A 19,841-nucleotide genomic window follows, 5' to 3' on the forward strand; every position below is an offset into this window, starting at 1 on the left:
GGTTTTCAGTAGGTTCAATTAGGTTCACTAGACTATATGCGTCGTTTAAAAATTTTTCAATGAACATTCGAACAGTCCGGCCCTCGGCTTGTAGCTAAATTTTTTATTTGGCCCTCCGTCCATTTGACTTTGACACCCCTGCTGTAGCACATCCACACATAAGAGGAACAGTTAAAACACACCTGGACAGGTGTGAGGCGACAGGTGAGAAAGACAGATGGAGCTGAAGTGGAACAGAAACCTCTGAGGAAGGATAGCTTAGACAGTTCCACGTCAACAGGTAACCCACCTGGACAGGTAATGAGAGAGAGATGGGGACAAGGGAAAAGAGCTGAAGAGGAACAGACAGAAACAAGTGAGAGAGAGCTGGTCTCCCGGTCTCTTTCATGTCTCATCCTTCTGACCGTAGGTTACCAGAAGCTGTCTCTGTTGGTGGGAGCTGGGGCAGGTGCTGCTGGGATGCTGTTGCTGTGCGTCGTGACATGTGTCATTGCCAGGTCAGTCATCCCTCATACCGTGCTGCTAAGAACACTGTTCATAACATTATCCTGTTCAGTATCTGGCAGACATCAGTCCAACATAAGTGTCTATTTCAGATTTATTGTAAGTATATTTTTGTGGTTTTGTGGTTATCCAGACATGAATGATACAGTGCCTTGCGAAAGTATTCGGCCCCCTTGAACTTTGCGACCATTGCCACATTTCAGGCTTCAAACATAAAGATATAAAACTGTATTTTTTTGTGAAGAATCAACAACAAGTGGGACACAATCATGAAGTGGAACGACATTTATTGGATATTTCAAACTTTTTCAACAAATCAAAAACTGAAAATTGGGCGTGCAAAATTATTCAGCCCCTTTACTTTCAGTGCAGAAAAATGATGTAAAATATATCACTAGCCAATTTAAACAATGCTACCTAATATAATGTTTACATACCCTACATTATTCATCTCATATGTATACGTATATACTGTACTCTATATCATCTACTGCATCTTTATGTAATACATGTATCACTAGCAACTTTAAACAATGCTACCTAATATAATGTTTACACACCCTACATTATTCAACTCATATGTATACGTATATACTGTACTCTATCATCTACTGCATCCTTATGTAATACATGTATCACTAGCCACTTTAACTATGCCACTTTGTTTACATACTCATCTCATATGTATATACTGTACTCGATACCATCTACTGTATCTTGCCTATGCTGCTCTGTACCATCACTCATTCATATATCCTTATGTACATATTCTTTATCCCCTTACACTGTGTATAAGACAGTAGTTTAGGAATTGTTAGTTAGATTACTTGTTGGTTATTACTGCATTGTCGTAACTAGAAGCACAAGCATTTCGCTACACTCGCATTAACATCTGCTAACCATGTGTATGTGACAAATACAATTAAATTTGATTTGATTATGGTTGTAAACACAGGGGTCTGATCTATGGTTGTAAACACAGGAGATTGCATGCCAAGACGACCTGGGATCTGAAACCAGAGGACATAACAGAGCTCATACTAACTGACTGGGTAAGTGTCAGAACACACACACACACACACACACACACACACACACACACACACACACACACACACACACAACACACACACACACACACACACACACAAGCACACACGTAAGCACACACACGCACACGTGAAACACACACTCACGTAGACACACACACAAGCACACACGTAAACACACACACGCACACGTGAAACACACACACACACTTAAACACAAACACACACACGTAAACACACACACACACACACATAAACACACACACATAAACACACATAAACACACACACACACACACAAACACAGACACACCCAAACACAGACACACCCAAACACACACACACCCACCCTTCCTGTATCCTCCCCAACCTATCCGGTTTACTACCCTGTTTTATGCCTCTCTCCTTGTCTGGTACCTCTCTCAACACAGCCTGATATTATTGACTTTGTGTGGCTGTAGAAGTACGGTACCTGTATTTGTATATAGTTCCGTAAACTCTCTCACATACAGGCTACCGTGGAAGCATAGGGAATAATGGACACCACCCAGGAAACAAACGAAGGAGAAACATTAACAGTGGGTGACTTGATGAGAAAAGTGAATCCAACTGCGCATCCCATTATTCTACGTGCTCCGTTTACTGAGTGGTGTCCATCACCGGCTTTGTTTTCCTGACAGTCCATACACTACCCTTTGTTGAAAGATGACCTTACACCAACTCTCTCCACCTTACACCAACTCTCTCTCCACCTTATACCAACTCTCTCCACCTTACACCAACTCTCTCTCCGCCTTATACCAACATTCTCCACCTTATACCAACTCTCTCTCCACACCTTATACCAACTCTCTCTCCAACTTATACCAACTATCTCTCCACACCTCATACCACATCTATCTCCACCTTATACCAACTCTCTCTCCACACCTTACACCAACTCTCTCTCCACCTTATACCAACTCTCTCTCCACACCTTATACCAACTCTCTATCCACCTTATACCAACTCTCTCTCCAACTTATACCAACTCTCTCCCCACCTTATACCAACTCTCTCTCCACCTTATACCAACTCTCAACACCTTACACCAAATCTCTCCACACCTAATACCAACTCTCTCCACCTTCTACCAACTCTCTCTCCACCTTATACCAACTCTCTCTCCACCTTATACCAACTCTCTCCAACTTATACCAACTCTCTTCCCACACCTTATACCAACTCTCTCTCCACCTCATACCAACTCTCTCTCCACACCTTATACCAACTCTCTCTCCACACCTTATACCAACTCTCTCTCCATTTAATACCAACTCTCTCTCCACCTTATACCAACTCTCTCTCCACACCTTATACCAACTCTCTCACCACCTTATACCAACTCTTTCTCCAAACCTTTTACCAACTCTCTCTCCACCTTATACCAACTCTTTCTCCAAACCTTTTACCAACTCTCTCTCCACCTTATACCAACTCTCTCTCCATCTTATACCAACTCTCTCTCCACCTTATACCAACTCTCTCTCCACACCTTATACCAACTCTCTCTCCACATCTAAAACCAACTCTCTCTCCACCTTATACCAACTCTCTGTCCACACCTTATACCAACTCTCTCTCCACCTTATACCAACTCTCTCTCCACACCTTATGCCAACTCTCTCTCCAACTTATACCAACTCTCTGTCCACCTTATACCAACTCTCTGTCCACCTTACACCAACTCTCTGTCCACCTTATACCAACTCTCTCTCCAACTTATACCAACTCTCTCCTCACCTTATACCAACTCTCTCTCCACCTTCTACCAACACTCACCACCTTACACCAAATCTCTCCACACCTAATACCAACTCTCTCCACCTTCTACCAACTCTCTCTCCACCTTATACCAACTCTCTCTCCACCTTATACCAACTCTCTCTCCAACTTATACCAACTCTCTTCCCACACCTTATACCAACTCTCTCTCCACCTCATACCAACTCTCTCCACACCTTATACCAACTCTCTCTCCACACCTTATACCAACTCTCTCTCCATTTAATACCAACTCTCTCCACACCTTATACCAACTCTCTCCCCACCTTATACCAACTCTCTCTCCACACCTTTTACCAACTCTCTCTCCACCTTATACCAACTCTCTCTCCATCTTATACCAACTCTCTCTCCACCTTATACCAACTCTCTCTCCACACCTTATACCAACTCTCTCCCCACCTTATACCAACTCTCTCTCCACACCTTTTACCAACTCTCTCTCCACCTTATACCAACTCTCTCTCCATCTTATACCAACTCTCTCTCCACCTTATACCAACTCTCTCTCCACACCTTATACCAACTCTCTCTCCACATCTAAAACCAACTCTCTCTCCACCTTATACCAACTCTCTGTCCACACCTTATACCAACTCTCTCTCCACACCTTATGCCAACTCTCTGTCCACCTTATACCAACTCTCTCTCCAACTTATACCAACTCTCTCTCCACCTTATACCAACTCTCTCTCCACACCTTATGCCAACTCTCTGTCCACCTTATACCAACTCTCTCTCCAACGTATACCAACTCTCTCCTCACCTTATACCAACTCTCTCCTCACCTTATACCAACTCTCTCCCCACCTTATACCAACTCTCTCTCCACACCTTATACCAACTCTCTCTCCACATCTAAAACCAACTCTCTCTCCACCTTATACCAACTCTCTGTCCACACCTTATACCAACTCTCTCTCCACCTTATACCAACTCTCTCTCCACACCTTATGCCAACTCTCTCTCCAACTTATACCAACTCTCTGTCCACCTTATACCAACTCTCTGTCCACCTTATACCAACTCTCTGTCCACCTTATACCAACTCTCTCTCCAACTTATACCAACTCTCTCCTCACCTTATACCAACTCTCTCTCCACCTTCTACCAACACTCACCACCTTACACCAAATCTCTCCACACCTAATACCAACTCTCTCCACCTTCTACCAACTCTCTCTCCACCTTATACCAACTCTCTCTCCACCTTATACCAACTCTCTCTCCAACTTATACCAACTCTCTTCCCACACCTTATACCAACTCTCTCTCCACCTCATACCAACTCTCTCCACACCTTATACCAACTCTCTCTCCACACCTTATACCAACTCTCTCTCCATTTAATACCAACTCTCTCTCCATTTAATACCAACTCTCTCTCCACACCTTATACCAACTCTCTCTCCACCTTATACCAACTCTCTCTCCATCTTATACCAACTCTCTCTCCACCTTATACCAACTCTCTCTCCACACCTTATACCAACTCTCTCTCCACATCTAAAACCAACTCTCTCTCCACCTTATACCAACTCTCTGTCCACACCTTATACCAACTCTCTATCCACACCTTATGCCAACTCTCTGTCCACCTTATACCAACTCTCTCTCCAACTTATACCAACTCTCTCTCCACCTTACACCAACTCTCTCTCCACACCTTATGTCAACTCTCTGTCCACCTTATACCAACTCTCTCTCCACACCTTATACCAACTCTCTCTCCAACTTATACCAACTCTCTCCTCACCTTATACCAACTCTCTCCTCACCTTATACCAACTCTCTCCCCACCTTATACCAAATCTCTCCCCACCTTATACCAACTCTCTCCCCACCTTATACAAACTCTATCCTCACCTTATACCAACTCTCTCCTCACCTTATACCAACAAGCTCTCCACCTTATACCAACTCTCTCCTCACCTTATACCAACAAGCTCTCCACCTTATACCAACTCTCTCTCCACACCTTATACCAACTCTCTCTCCACATCTTATACCAACTCTCTCTCCACCTTATACCAACTCTCTGTCCACATCTTATACCAACTCTCTCTCCACCTTATACCAACTCTCTCTCCACACCTTATACCAACTCTCTCTCCAACTTATACCAACTCTCTCCTCACCTTATACCAACTCTCTCCTCACCTTATACCAACTCTCTCCCCACCTTATACCAACTCTCTCCCCACCTTATACAAACTCTCTCTCCACCTTATACCAACTCCACACCTCATACCACATCTCTCTCCACCTTATATCAACTCTATCCACCTTATACCAGCTCTCTCCACATTATACCAACTCTCTCCACCTTATACCAGCTCTCTCTCGACCTTACACCAACTCTCTCTCCACCTTCTACCAGCTCTCTCCCCACCTTATACCAACTATCTCTCCACACCTTATACCAACTCTCTCTCCACCTTATACCAACTCTCTCCACACCTTATACCAACTATCTCTCCACACCTTATACCAACTCTCTCTCCACCTTATACCAACTCTCTCTCCACCTTATACCAGCTCTCTCCACACCTTATACCAACTCTCTCTCCACCTTATACCAACTCTCTCCCCACCTTATACCAACTCTCTCTCCACACCTTATAACAACTCTCTCCCCACCTTATACCAAATCTCTCTCCACCTTATACCAACTCTCTCCACCTTATACCAGCTCTCTCTCCACCTTATACCAACTCTCTCCACCTTATACCAACTCTCTATCCACCTTCTACCAGCTCTCTCTTCAACTTATACCAGCTCTCTCCCCACCTTATACCAACTCTCTCTCTCCACCTTATACCAACTCTCTCGACCTTATACCAACTCTCTCTCCACCTTATACCAGCTCTCTCTCCAACTTATACCAGCTCTCTCCCCACCTTATAGCAACTCTCTCTCTCCACCTTATACCAACTCTCTCCACCTTATACCAACTTTCTCTCCACCTTATACAAACTCTCTCCCCACCTTATACCAACTCTCTCTCTCCACCTTATACCAACTCTCTCCACCTTATACCAACTTTCTCTCCACCTTATACCAACTCTCTCTCCACCTTATACCAGCTCTCTCTCGACCTTACACCAACTCTCTCTCCACCTTCTACCAGCTCTCTCCCCACCTTATACCAACTCTCTCCACCTTATACCAACAACCTCTCCACCTTCTACCAACTCTCTCTCCACCTTATACCAACTCTCTCTCCACACCTTATACCAACTCTCTCTCCACCTTATACCAACTCTCTCTCCATCTTATACCAACTCCACACCTCATACCACATCTCTCTCCACCTTATATCAACTCTATCCACCTTATACCAGCTCTCTCTCCACCTTATACCAACTCTCTCTCCACCTTATACCAACTCTATCTCCACACCTTATACCAACTCTCTCTCCACCTTATACCAACTCTCTGTCCACACACACACCCCTAATCAGCTACAATCCCAACTACTACAAACCCCAATACGAATACAACAAACAATAAACCCATGTCACACCCTGGCCTAACTAACTAATAAACTAAAACACAAAATACTAGGACCAAGGCGTGACAGAACCCCCTCTCTAAGGTGCGGACTCCCGAACGCACCTCAAAAACCATATAGGGAGGGTCCGGGTGGGCGTCTGTCCATGGTGGCGGTTCCGGCTCCGGACGTGGACCCCACTTCATAAATGTCATTATTCCTCCCCTTCGCGTCCATGGATAATCCACCCCCACCGCCGACCATGGCCGAATAGTCCTCACCCAGAACCCTACATAACAGAGGAGCAGCTCGTGACTGAGGGGCAGCTCGGGACTGAGGGGCAGCTCGGGACTGAGGGGCAGCTCGGGACTGAGGGGCAGCTCGGGACTGAGAAGAAGCCCAGTACTGAGAAGAAGCCCAGTACTGAGAAGAAGCCCAGCACTGAGAAGAAGCCCAGCACTGAGAAGAAGCCCAGTACTGAGAAGAAGCCCAGCCAGGCAGTTGAATCCGGCAGATCCTGGCTGACTGGCGGATCCTGGCTGACTGGCGGATCCTGGCCGACTGGCGGATCCTGGCTGACTAGCAGATCTGGCAGATCCTGGCTGACAGGCGGATCCTGGCTGACTGGCAGATCCTGGCCGATTGGCGGATCCTGGCTGACTAGCAAATCTGGCAGATCCTGGCTGACTGGCGGATCCTGGCTGACTGGCAGATCCTGGCCGATTGGCGGATCCTGGCTGACTAGCAGATCTGGCAGATCCTGGCTGACTGGCGGATCTTGGCTGACTGGCAGATCCTGGCTGACTGGAAGAGTCTGGTTGACTAGCAGATCTGGAAGAGTCTGGTTGACTGGCAGATCTGGAAGAGTCTGGTTGACTGACAGATCTGGAAGAGTCTGGTTGACTGGCAGATCTGGAAGAGTCTGGTTGACTGGCAGATCTGGAAGAGTCTGGCTGACTGGCAGATCTGGAAGAGTCTGGCTGTCTGGCGGATCTGGAAGAGTCTGGCTGACTGGCAGATCTGGAAGAGTCTGGCTGACTGGCAGATCTGGAAGCGTCTGACTGTCTGGCGGATCTGGAAGAGTCTGGCTGACTGGCGGATCTGGAAGAGTCTGGCTGTCTGGCGGATCTGGAAGAGTCTGGTTGACTGGCAGATCTGGAAGAGTCTGGTTGACTGGCAGATCTGGAAGAGTCTGGCTGACTGGCAGATCTGGAAGTGTCTGACTGTCTGGCGGATCTGGAAGAGTCTGGCTGACTGGCGGATCTGGAAGAGTCTGGCTGACTGGCAGATCTGGAAGAGTCTGGCTGTCTGGCGGATCTGGAAGAGTCTGGCTGACTGGCAGATCTGGCTGCATGCTGACTGACGGCTCTGGCTGCTCCATGCTGACTGGCGGCTCTGGCTGCTCCATACTGACTGGCGGCTCTGGCTGCTCCATGCAGATTGACAGCTCTGGCGGCTCCCTGCAGACTGGCAGCTCCTTGCAGACGGGCAACTCTGGCTGCTCCATGTAGACTGGCAGCTCTGGCTGCTTCATGCAGACTGGCAGCTCCTTGCAGATTGGCAGCTCCTTGCAGACTGGCAACTCCATGCAGACTGGCAACTCCATGCAGACTGGCAACTCCTTGCAGACTGGCAACTCCATGCAGACTGGCAACTCCATGCAGACTGGCAATTCCTTGCAGACTGGCAACTCCATGCAGACTGGAAACTCCATGCAGACTGGCAACTCCTTGCAGACTGGCAGCTCTGGCTGCTTCATGCAGACTGGCATCTCTGGCTGCTCTATACAGACTGGCAGCTCCTTGCAGACTGGCAACTCCATGCAGACTGGCAACTCCTTGCAGACTGGCAGCTCAGGCTGCTTCATGCAGACTGGCAACTCCATGCAGACTGGCAACTTCATGCAGACTGGCAACTCCATGCAGACTGGCAACTCCTTGCAGACTGGCAGCTCTGGCTGCTTCATGCAGACTGACAGCTCTGGCTGCTCCATGCAGACTAGCTGCTCCATGCAGACTGGCAGCTCTGGCTGCTCCATGTAGACTGGCAGCTCAGGCTGCTCTATACAGGCAGGAGGCTCCGGCAGCGCTGTAGAGGAGGAAGGCTCTAGAACCGCTGAACAGGCGGGAGACTCCGACAGCGCAGGAGAGGGAGAAAGCACTGGCTGCGCTGAACAGGCGAGGCGCACTGAAGGCCTGATGCGTGGTGCTGGCACTGGTGGTATTTGGCCGAGGACACGCACAGGAAGCCTAGTGCGGGGAGCTGCTACTGGAGGGCTGGGGTGTGGAGGTGGTACTGGATAGAGGACACGCACAGGAAGCCTGGTGCGGGGAGCTACTACCAGAGGACTGGTGTGTGAAGGTGGCACAGGATGGACTGGACCGTGAAGGTGTACTGGAGAGCCTGAATGCAGGACTGGCACAGGACGTGCAAGGCTAGGTAGGTACACAGGAGGCTTAGTGCGTGAGGCTTGTACACTTTTCACCAGCCGACTAACACGCACCTCAGGACTAGTATGGAGCGCTGACCCAGGTGCCATTAAATCCCCGACACGCTCCGTCGGACGAATATTGTACCTAAAGCACCAAACTAGCAACTCCCTCATTACTCTCTCCTCCAATTTCCCCATTAACTCCTTCACAGTCTCTGCTTCGCTCACCTCCAACACTGGTTCTGGCCTCCTCCTTGGCTCTTCACAATAAACAGGGAGAGTTGGCTCAGGTCTGTCTCCTGACTCAGCCACTCCCCCTGATAGCCCCCCCCCCCCAATAAATTTTGGGGCTGCTTTTCAGGTTTCGCTCTGCGCCCCCGTGTCTTTCTTTTCGACTCCATTCTCCTATAGCCCTCTTCGCACTGCTCCAGCGAATCCCAGGCGGGCTCCGGCACTCTCTCTGGGTCGGCCGCCCACCTGTCTATTTCTTCCCACGTTGTAATATCCATACTGTATTCCATTGTGGGCTGCTCCTGTTTCCATCCACGTCGCCGTGCTGCCTCCTCATACCAGCGCCTCTCCGCTTCAGCCGCTTCTAGTTCCTCCTTGGGGCGGCGATATTCACCAGGCTGAGCCCAGGGTCCTTTTCCGTCCAGTTCCTCCTCCCATGTCCAATTCTCCAAATGGTGTAGCCTCTCCCACTGAAGCTGCTTCTGTTGCCTCTCGTGTAGCTCCTGTTTCCTCTTCGCCTGCTGCACCTTTGGGCGGCTACACTCCCCTGGTTTAGCCCAGGGTCCTCTTCCGTCAAGGATTTCCTCCCATGTCCAGAAATCCTTAATACGCGGCTCCACTTTGGGCTGCACCTGCCTGTTGACACGCTGCTCGGTCCGAGTGTGGTGGGTGATTCTGTAACGGCGTTCTTCTTCTGTCGAAGGAGAGTCGGACCGAAATGCAGCGTGTATGTTACTCATGTTTATTTAGTGAAACAAACAAAACGAACTATACATGAAAAACAAAATAAATACAAAACAACAAACGGAACGTGAAACCTATTACAGCCTGACTGGTGAAACTAACACAGAGACAGGAACAATCACCCACGAAATGTAAAGCGAAACCCAGGCTACCTAAATACGGTTCCCAATCAGAGACAACGAGAATCACCTGACTCTGATTGAGAACCGTCTCAGGCAGCCAAACCTATTAAACACACACCCCTAATCAGCTACAATCCCAACTACTACAAACCCCAATACGAATACAACAAACAATAAACCCATGTCACACCCTGGCCTAACTAACTAATAAACTAAAACACAAAATACTAGGACCAAGGCGTGACAAACTCTCTCTCCACACCTTATAACAACTCTCTCCCCACCTTATACCAACTCTCTCCACCTTATACCAACTCTCTCCACACCTTATACAAACTCTCTCCCTCTCCCCACCTTATAACAACTCTCTCCCCACCTTATACCAGCTCTCTCCACCTTATACCAACTCTCTCCACCTTATACCAACTCTCTCCACACCTTATACAAACTCTCTCCCTCTCCCCACCTTATACCAATTCTCTCCCCATCTTATACCAACTCTCTCTTCCCACCTTATACCAACTCTCTCTCCACCTTATACCAGCTCTCTCTCCACCTTATACCAACTCTTTCCCCACCTTATACCAGCTCTCTCTCCACACCTTATACCAACTCTCTCTCCACCTTATACCAACTCTCTCCACACCTTATACCAACTCTCTCCCCACCTTATACCAACTCTCCACACCTTTTAACAATTTGTGCTCACCAGCACATAGTTTTTTTAGTTTTTCCAAACAGATTGTTTAGTGTGTCTTCTATCTTCTAGACTCTCTCTCAGGAAGAGGACTCTCTGTACGCCAGTAAATCCACACTGACCGGACACCCGCGAGCCAACGGCGCCAATGGGAAAGGGACCAGAGGGGTTAATCCAGACCTCCATGGGCCCCAACCCACAGACCCTCCTGGAGGTCTACACTACCAACCCCCACCCATAGGCCCCGCTAACTGTGATCACGTACCCCTCCAGCACTCCAGCCTGGATACCACCACGACCAGGATAGAGGGGTAGGGAGCGGGGGGGTGACATCACAGGTGACATCAGGGGTGACATCAGGGGTGAGAGAGGGTGACAGTTTCCTACCAGGAGAAAATCTATATGTCAGTTTCCAACCAGGAGAACATCTATATGTCAGTTTCCAACCAGGAGAACATCTATATGTCAGTTTCCAACCAGGAGAACATCTATTTGCCAGTTTCCAACCAGGAGAACATCTATATGCCAGTTTCCAACCAGGAGAACATCTATATGCCAGTTTCCAACCAGGAGAACATCTATATGTCAGTTTCCAACCAGGAGAACATCTATATGTCAGTTTCCAACCAGGAGAACATCTATTTGCCAGTTTCCAACCAGGAGAACATCTATATGCCAGTTTCCAACCAGGAGAACATCTATATGCCAGTTTCCAACCAGGAGAACATCTATTTGCCAGTTTCCAACCAGGAGAACATCTATATGCCAGTTTCCAACCAGGAGAACATCTATTTGCCAGTTTCCAACCAGGAGAACATCTATATGCCAGTTTCCAACCAGGAGAACATCTATTTGCCAGTTTCCAACCAGGAGAACATCTATATGCCAGTTTCCAACCAGGAGAACATCTATATGTTAGTTTCCAACCAGGAGAACATCTATATGCCAGTTTCCAACCTGGAGAACATCTATATGCCAGTTTCCAACCAGGAGAACATATATTTGCCAGTTTCCAACCAGGAGAACATCTATATGCCAGTTTCCAAACAGGAGAACATCTATATGCCAGTTTCCAACCAGGAGAACATCTATATGCCAGTTTCCAACCAGGAGAACATCTATATGCCAGTTTCCAACCAGGAGAACATCTATATGCCAGTTTCCAACCAGGAGAACATCTATATGCCAGTTTCCAACCAGGAGAACATCTATATGTTAGTTTCCAACCAGGAGAACATCTATATGCCAGTTTCCAACCTGGAGAACATCTATATGCCAGTTTCCAACCAGGAGAACATCTATTTGCCAGTTTCCAACCAGGAGAACATCTATATGCCAGTTCCCAACCAGGAGAACATCAATATGTCAGTTTCCAACCTGGAGAACATCTATATGCCAGTTTCCAACCAGGAGAACATCTATATGTCAGTTTCCAACCAGGAGAACATCTATATGCCAGTTTCCAACCAGGAGAACATCTATATGCCAGTTTCCAACCAGGAGAACATCTATATGCCAGTTTCCAACCTGGAGAACATCTATATGCCAGTTTCCAACCAGGAGAACATCTATATGCCAGTTTCCAACCAGGAGAACATCTATATGCCAGTTTCCAACCAGGAGAACATCTATATGCCAGTTTCCAACCAGGAGAACATCTATATGTCAGTTTCCAACCAGGAGAACATCTATATGCCAGTTTCCAACCAGGAGAACATCTATATGTCAGTTTCCAACCAGGAGAACATCTATATGCCAGTTTCCAACCAGGAGAACATCTATATGCCAGTTTCCAACCAGGAGAACATCTATATGCCAGTTTCCAACCAGGAGAACATCTATATGTCAGTTTCCAACCAGGAGAACATCTATATGCCAGTTTCCAACCAGGAGAACATCTATATGCCAGTTTCCAACCAGGAGAACATCTATATGCCAGTTTCCAACCAGGAGAACACCTGTCACCTTACCTATATTTCAACTGAACAGGACATTTGATTCAGGAAATCTTTTCAATCGCCTGATGTTGTTGTTGTTGCTCGACTGTGTTGATTTAATTTATGTTAACTCTCAGAGTGAAAACATGGCAGGGGCCCAAATTATTATATTTCCCAGTAGGCTTCAGGAATAGAAGTCATTGAATGCAACAACCGTGTCTCTGTCACTAAAAAATACAGTAATGGACGGACGGGCATCTCTCACATTCAATAGAAATGCATTCTGGGAAATTTGCAAATACAGCTTTGCACCCTACAGTGTCAAAACAAAACGCCCAATGTTCAGTGTTTGAAACCTAAACGCCTTGTGCTGACTAAACGTGTTCACGTGTTTAAAAAAAGGGTTAAACATGTTCTGGGGTTTACAATCTGTTGTTATGAGCTGAACCCTGTTCAAATCAAATCAAATGTTATTGGTCACATAGACATGGTTAGCAGATGTTATTGGTCACAGTCACATGGTTAGCAGATGTTAATGTGAGTGTAGTGAAATGCTTGTGCTTCTAGTTCAGACCGTGCAGTAACAAGTAATCTAACAATTCCCCAACAACTACCTACTACACATACATCTAAAGGGGTGAATGAGAATATGTACATAACAATTTGTTCTTAACTGACTTGCCTAGTTAAATAAAGGTATAAAATAAATAAAAAATAGGCAAGATACAATAGATGGTATAAAATACAGTATATGCATATGAGATGAATAATGTAGGGTATGTAAACATTATATGTAAGTAGCATTGTTTAAAGTGGCTAGTGATATATTTTACATCAATTCCCATTATTAAAGTGGCTGGAGTTGAGTCAGTGTGTTGGCAGCAGACTCTCTGAGTTAGTGATTTCTGTTTAGCAGTCTGATGGCCTTGAGATAGAAGCTGTTTTTTCAGTCTCTCGGTCCCAGCCTTGATGCACCTGTACTGACCTCGCCTTCTGGATGATAGCGGGGTGAACAGGCAGTGGCTCGGGTGGTTGATGTCCTTGATTATCTTTTTGGCCTTCCTGTAACATCGGGTGGTGTAGGTGTCCTGGAGGGCAGGTAGTTTGCCCCCGGTGATGCGTTGTGCGGACCTCACTACCCTCTGGAGAGCCTTACGGTTGTGGGCGGAGCAGTTGCCGTACCAGGCGGTGATACAGCCCGCCAGGATGCTCTCGATTGTGCATCTGTAGAAGTTTGTGAGTGCTTTTAGTGACAAGCCGAATTTCTTCACCCTCCTGAGGTTGAAGAGGCGCTGCTGCGCCTTCTTCACGATGCTGTCTGTGTGGGTGGACCAATTCAGTTTGTCTGTGATGTGTACGCCAAGGAAACTTTCCACCTTCTCCGCCGCTGTCCCTTCGATGTGGATAGGGGGGTGCATGTGAACATTGTTGGACTATGTGAACATTGTTGTTATGATTGAAACACTGCTGTTACAATTTAAACACTGTTGTTAAGATTTAAACCCTGTTATGATTTAAACACTGCTGTTACGATTTAAACACTGCTGTTACGATTTAAACACTGCTGTTACGATTTAAACACTGCTGTTATGATTTAAACTCTGTTGTTATGATTTAAACACTGCTGTCATGATTTAAACACTGTTGTTATGATTTAAACCCTGTTGTTATGATTTAAACACTGCTGTTATGATTTAAACACTGCTGTTACGATTTAAACACTGCTGTTATGGTTTAAACACTGTTGTTAAGATTTAAACCCTGTCATGATTTAAACACTGTTGTTATGATTTAAACACTGCTGTCATGATTTAAACACTGTTGTTATGATTTAAACCCTGTTGTTATGATTTAAACACTGCTGTTATGATTTAAACACTGCTGTTACGATTTAAACACTGCTGTTATGGTTTAAACACTGTTGTTAAGATTTAAACCCTGTCATGATTTAAACACTGTTGTTATGATTTAAACCCTGTTGTTATGATTTAAACACTGCTGTTATGATTTAAACACTGCTGTTACAATTTAAACCCTGCTGTTATGATTTGAACCCTGCTGTTACGATTTAAACCCTGCTGTTATGATTTGAACCCTGCTGTTATGATTTAAACCCTGCTGTTAAGATTTAAACCCTGTTATGATTTAAACATTGCTGTTATGATTTAAACCCTGTTGTTATGATTTAAACCCTGTCATTATAATTTAAACACTGCTGTTACGATTTAAACACTGTGACATGTTTTTGTTGAACTTCTAAATTCCTTGAAGAGTTTAAAAAGTGTTCCAGAAAAGTGTTTAGCTATCTGTTCAGATCATAAACACTTGGCTTTACAGTGTAGAGAGTAGGGGAGTATGGGCTAGTAGGGAGGGGGACAAAGGAGGGAAGGGGAGACAAGGAGGAGGGGGGAGATGGGAGATGGGAGAGAGAAGGGGGAGAGAGGCCAGCATCAAAGGGCAACAGCCAGAGGAGGAAGAGGCGGATTCGAAGCTTGGGAACTGTGTCTTAACGTCCGAGTAAGACAAAAGCCGGAGTGAGAATGAATGCCGTGGTTAGGAACTGGCAGGGAGGGTGGGGTTAACGCAGGAAAAGCAGGAAAGGAATGGCAACAAAAGACTCTAGCACCTGGACCAATAGAATGCTATCTGACTGGCTGATTGTCACCAGGAGCCCAGGAGGGACACAATGGAGACTTTGTTTGTTTTGCTTTCTGTGAATGTAATGCTGTATTTATAAACTCTGGAATTATAAAAAAACAAAACAATGTTGAATAAAATCCAAATAAGTTTATAATAGAGAGATTGTGGCCCAGGATATGACACAGTGGGTGGAGACAGAGGAATAACGTTTATCCAATACTCAAACCTTATTTTTGCCTGGCTACCCAAACACCTTGTTCCGGCCAAAAGCTACAGAACGAGTCTGGATCTGAGTACCTAACCGATGATTTCAAGAATGTAAATGGGGTGGCAGGTAGACTAGCGGTTAAGAGCATTTGACCAGTAACCAAAAGGTTGCTGGTTTGAATATCAGAGCCGACTAGGTGAACAATATTGAGCAAGGCACTTAATCCTGATTGCTAATGTAAAATAATTCAGCTTAGTTTGTCAGGTAAACCCTATCCACTGCCAAGGCAGCAGCTACTCTTCCTGGGGTTTATTATGGATCCCCATTAGTTCCTGTCAAGGCAGCAGCTACTCTTCCTGGGGTTTATTATGGATCCCCATTAGTTCCTGCCAAGGCAGTAGCTACTCTTCCTGGGGTTTATTATGGACCCCCGTTAGTTCCTGCCAAGGCAGCAGCTACTCTTCCTGGGGTTTATTATGGATCCCCATTAGTTCCTGCCAAGGCAGTAGCTACTCTTCCTGGGGTTTATTATGGACCCCCGTTAGTTCCTGCCAAGGCAGCAGCTACTCTTCCTGGGGTTTATTATGGATCCCCATTAGTTCCTGCCAAGGCAGTAGCTACTCTTCCTGGGGTTTATTATGGACCCCCGTTAGTTCCTGCCAAGGCAGTAGCTACTCTTCCTGGGGTTTATTATGGATCCCCATTAGTTCCTGTCAAGGCAGCAGCTACTCTTCCTGGGGTTTATTATGGATCTCCATTAAAATAATTTGTAAATTGTGTAACTGCTGTGCTTGTTGAATGTCCTTTCCTATAAGCTATAGGCTGTTGTCAATTTGTTTACAGTAAAACAGCATTGTATCCGGTCAAACACAATCTCTTCCAAAAGTTTACAAAGGGTCAGCCTCTCGAGCCAGTAAAGGGAGGCTTTACTATTCTTAGGTTGGGGAATGACTTTAGCTTCCCTCCAGGCAACACACTTTCTAGTCGGCTTGGATTGAAAATATGACAAATAGGAGTGGTCATACCATCCTCTATTATCCTCAGTCCTTTTCCATCCAGGTTGTCAGACCAGTGGCTTGCCATTGTTGATAGACATCATTTTTTCACCTCTTCCACACTCACTTCACAAAATTCAAAATTACAATGCTCGTCTTTTATCATTTTAATCAGTTATACTTGGATGTGTAGTGTCAGCGTTTGTTGCTGGCATGTCATGCCTCAATTTGCTAATCTTCAATTTTTTAAAAGTAGTTGCCAATATCAGTGGGTTTTGTGATGAATGAGCCATCTGATTAAATGAGCCATCTGATTCAATGAGCGATGGAACCAAGTTTTCCTTTTTGCCTAAAATTTAAGGAGGATCTAATAGAGCCTGAGACACCCAGCCCTGAGAGGGGGGAGAGGAGGATCTGATAGAGCCTGAGACTCCCAGCCCTGAGAGGGTGGAGAGAAGGATCTGATAGAGCCTGAGACGCCCAGCCCTGAGAGGGTGGAGAGGAGGACCTGATAGAGCCTGAGACGCCCAGCCCTGAGAGGGTGGAGAGGAGGCAGAGCCTGAGACACCCAGCCCTGAGAGGGTGGAGAGGAGGATCTGATAGAGCCTGAGACACCCAGCCCTGAGAGGGTGGAGAGGAGGATCTGATAGAGCCTGAGACGCCCAGCCCTGAGAGGAGGATCTGATAGAGCCTGAGACACCCAGCCCTGAGAGGGTGGAGAGGAGGATCTGATAGAGCCTGAGACGCCCAGCCCTGAGAGGGTGGAGAGGAGGCAGAGCCTGAGACACCCAGCCCTGAGAGGGTGGAGAGGAGGATCTGATAGAGCCTGAGACACCCAGCCCTGAGAGGGTGGAGAGGAGGACCTGATAGAGCCTGAGACGCCCAGCCCTGAGAGGGTGGAGAGGAGGACCTGATAGAGCCTGAGACGCCCAGCCCTGAGAGGGTGGAGAGGAGGCAGAGCCTGAGACACCCAGCCCTGAGAGGGTGGAGAGGAGGATCTGATAGAGCCTGAGACACCCAGCCCTGAGAGGGTGGAGAGAAGGATCTGATAGAGCCTGAGACGCCCAGCCCTGAGAGGGTGGAGAGGAGGACCTGATAGAGCCTGAGACGCCCAGCCCTGAGAGGGTGGAGAGGAGGCAGAGCCTGAGACACCCAGCCCTGAGAGGGTGGAGAGGAGGATCTGATAGAGCCTGAGACACCCAGCCCTGAGAGGGTGGAGAGGAGGATCTGATAGAGCCTGAGACACCCAGCCCTGAGAGGGTGGAGAGGAGGACCTGATAGAGCCTGAGACGCCCAGCCCTGAGAGGGTGGAGAGGAGGACCTGATAGAGCCTGAGACGCCCAGCCCTGAGAGGGTGGAGAGGAGGCAGAGCCTGAGACACCCAGCCCTGAGAGGGTGGAGAGGAGGATCTGATAGAGCCTGAGACACCCAGCCCTGAGAGGGTGGAGAGGAGGATCTGATAGAGCCTGAGACGCCCAGCCCTGAGAGGAGGATCTGATAGAGCCTGAGGCACCCAGCCCTGAGAGGGTGGAGAGGAGGATCTGATAGAGCCTGAGACGCCCAGCCCTGAGAGGAGGATCTGATAGAGCCTGAGACGCCCAGCCCTGAGAGGGTGGAGAGGAGGATCTGATAGAGCCTGAGACACCCAGCCCTGAGAGGGTGGAGAGGAGGACCTGATAGAGCCTGAGACACCCAGCCCTGAGAGGGTGGAGAGGAGGATCTGATAGAGCCTGAGACTCCCAGCCCTGAGAGGGGGGAGAGGAGGGTCTGATAGAGCCTGAGACACCCAGCCCTGAGAGGGTGGAGAGGAGGATCTGATAGAGCCTGAGACTCCCAGCCCTGAGAGGGTGGAGAGGAGGACCTGATAGAGCCTGAGACACCCAGCCCTGAGAGGAGGACCTGATAGAGCCTGAGACACCCAGCCCTGAGAGGGGGGAGAGGAGGGTCTGATAGAGCCTGAGACACCCAGCCCTGAGAGGGTGGAGAGAAGGATCTGATGGAGCCTGAGACACCCAGCCCTGAGAGGGTGGAGAGGAGGACCTGATAGAGCCTGAGACACCCAGCCCTGAGAGGGTGGAGAGGAGGATCTGATAGAGCCTGAGACGCCCAGCCCTGAGAGGGTGGAGAGGAGGGTCTGATAGAGCCTGAGACGCCCAGCCCTGAGAGGGTGGAGAGGAGGACCTGATAGAGCCTGAGACACCCAGCCCTGAGAGGGTGGAGAGGAGGACCTGATAGAGCCTGAGACACCCAGCCCTGAGAGGGTGGAGAGGAGGCAGAGCCTGAGACACCCAGCCCTGAGAGGGTGGAGAGGAGGATCTGATAGAGCCTGAGACACCCAGCCCTGAGAGGGTGGAGAGGAGGACCTGATAGAGCCTGAGACACCCAGCCCTGAGAGGGTGGAGAGGAGGATCTGATAGAGCCTGAGACTCCCAGCCCTGAGAGGGTGGAGAGGAGGACCTGATAGAGCCTGAGACACCCAGCCCTGAGAGGAGGACCTGATAGAGCCTGAGACACCCAGCCCTGAGAGGGGGGAGAGGAGGGTCTGATAGAGCCTGAGACACCCAGCCCTGAGAGGGTGGAGAGAAGGATCTGATGGAGCCTGAGACACCCAGCCCTGAGAGGGTGGAGAGGAGGACCTGATAGAGCCTGAGACACCCAGCCCTGAGAGGGTGGAGAGGAGGACCTGATAGAGCCTGAGACACCCAGCCCTGAGAGGGTGGAGAGGAGGACCTGATAGAGCCTGAGACGCCCAGCCCTGAGAGGGGGGAGAGGAGGATCTGATGGTTCACTGTATCAAAGGCAACAGATGGATCTAGGAGGATGAGAACAGAGGAGACAGTCAGCTTTGGCAGTGTGGAGAGCCTCTATGACACAGAGAAGAGCAGTCTCGGTTGAGTGACCAGTCTTGAAGCCTGATTGGTTAGGGTCCAGAAGATCATTCTGACAGAGTTGATCAGAAACAGCACA

The 19,841-nt window shown here is 47.9% G+C and overlaps 1 protein-coding gene across 1 annotated transcript in view; it reads left to right on the top strand.

Moving 5' to 3' along the window:
- LOC135549259 (B-cell receptor CD22-like) overlaps positions 1-12,147 on the top strand; it is a 41,916-nt gene extending 29,769 nt beyond the window's left edge. Inside the window, exons 9-11 of the mRNA XM_064979285.1 lie at positions 410-497; positions 1,487-1,556; positions 11,167-12,147. Of these exons, the coding sequence (XP_064835357.1) occupies positions 410-497; positions 1,487-1,556; positions 11,167-11,409 (401 nt within the window). The 3' untranslated portion in view covers positions 11,410-12,147. The remainder of the gene's footprint in view (positions 1-409; positions 498-1,486; positions 1,557-11,166) is intronic.
- Positions 12,148-19,841: the final 7,694 nt, after the last annotated feature.

Source organism: Oncorhynchus masou, chromosome 12 (genome assembly GCF_036934945.1).
Source record: "Oncorhynchus masou masou isolate Uvic2021 chromosome 12, UVic_Omas_1.1, whole genome shotgun sequence".
Taxonomy (NCBI): Eukaryota; Metazoa; Chordata; class Actinopteri; order Salmoniformes; family Salmonidae; genus Oncorhynchus; species Oncorhynchus masou.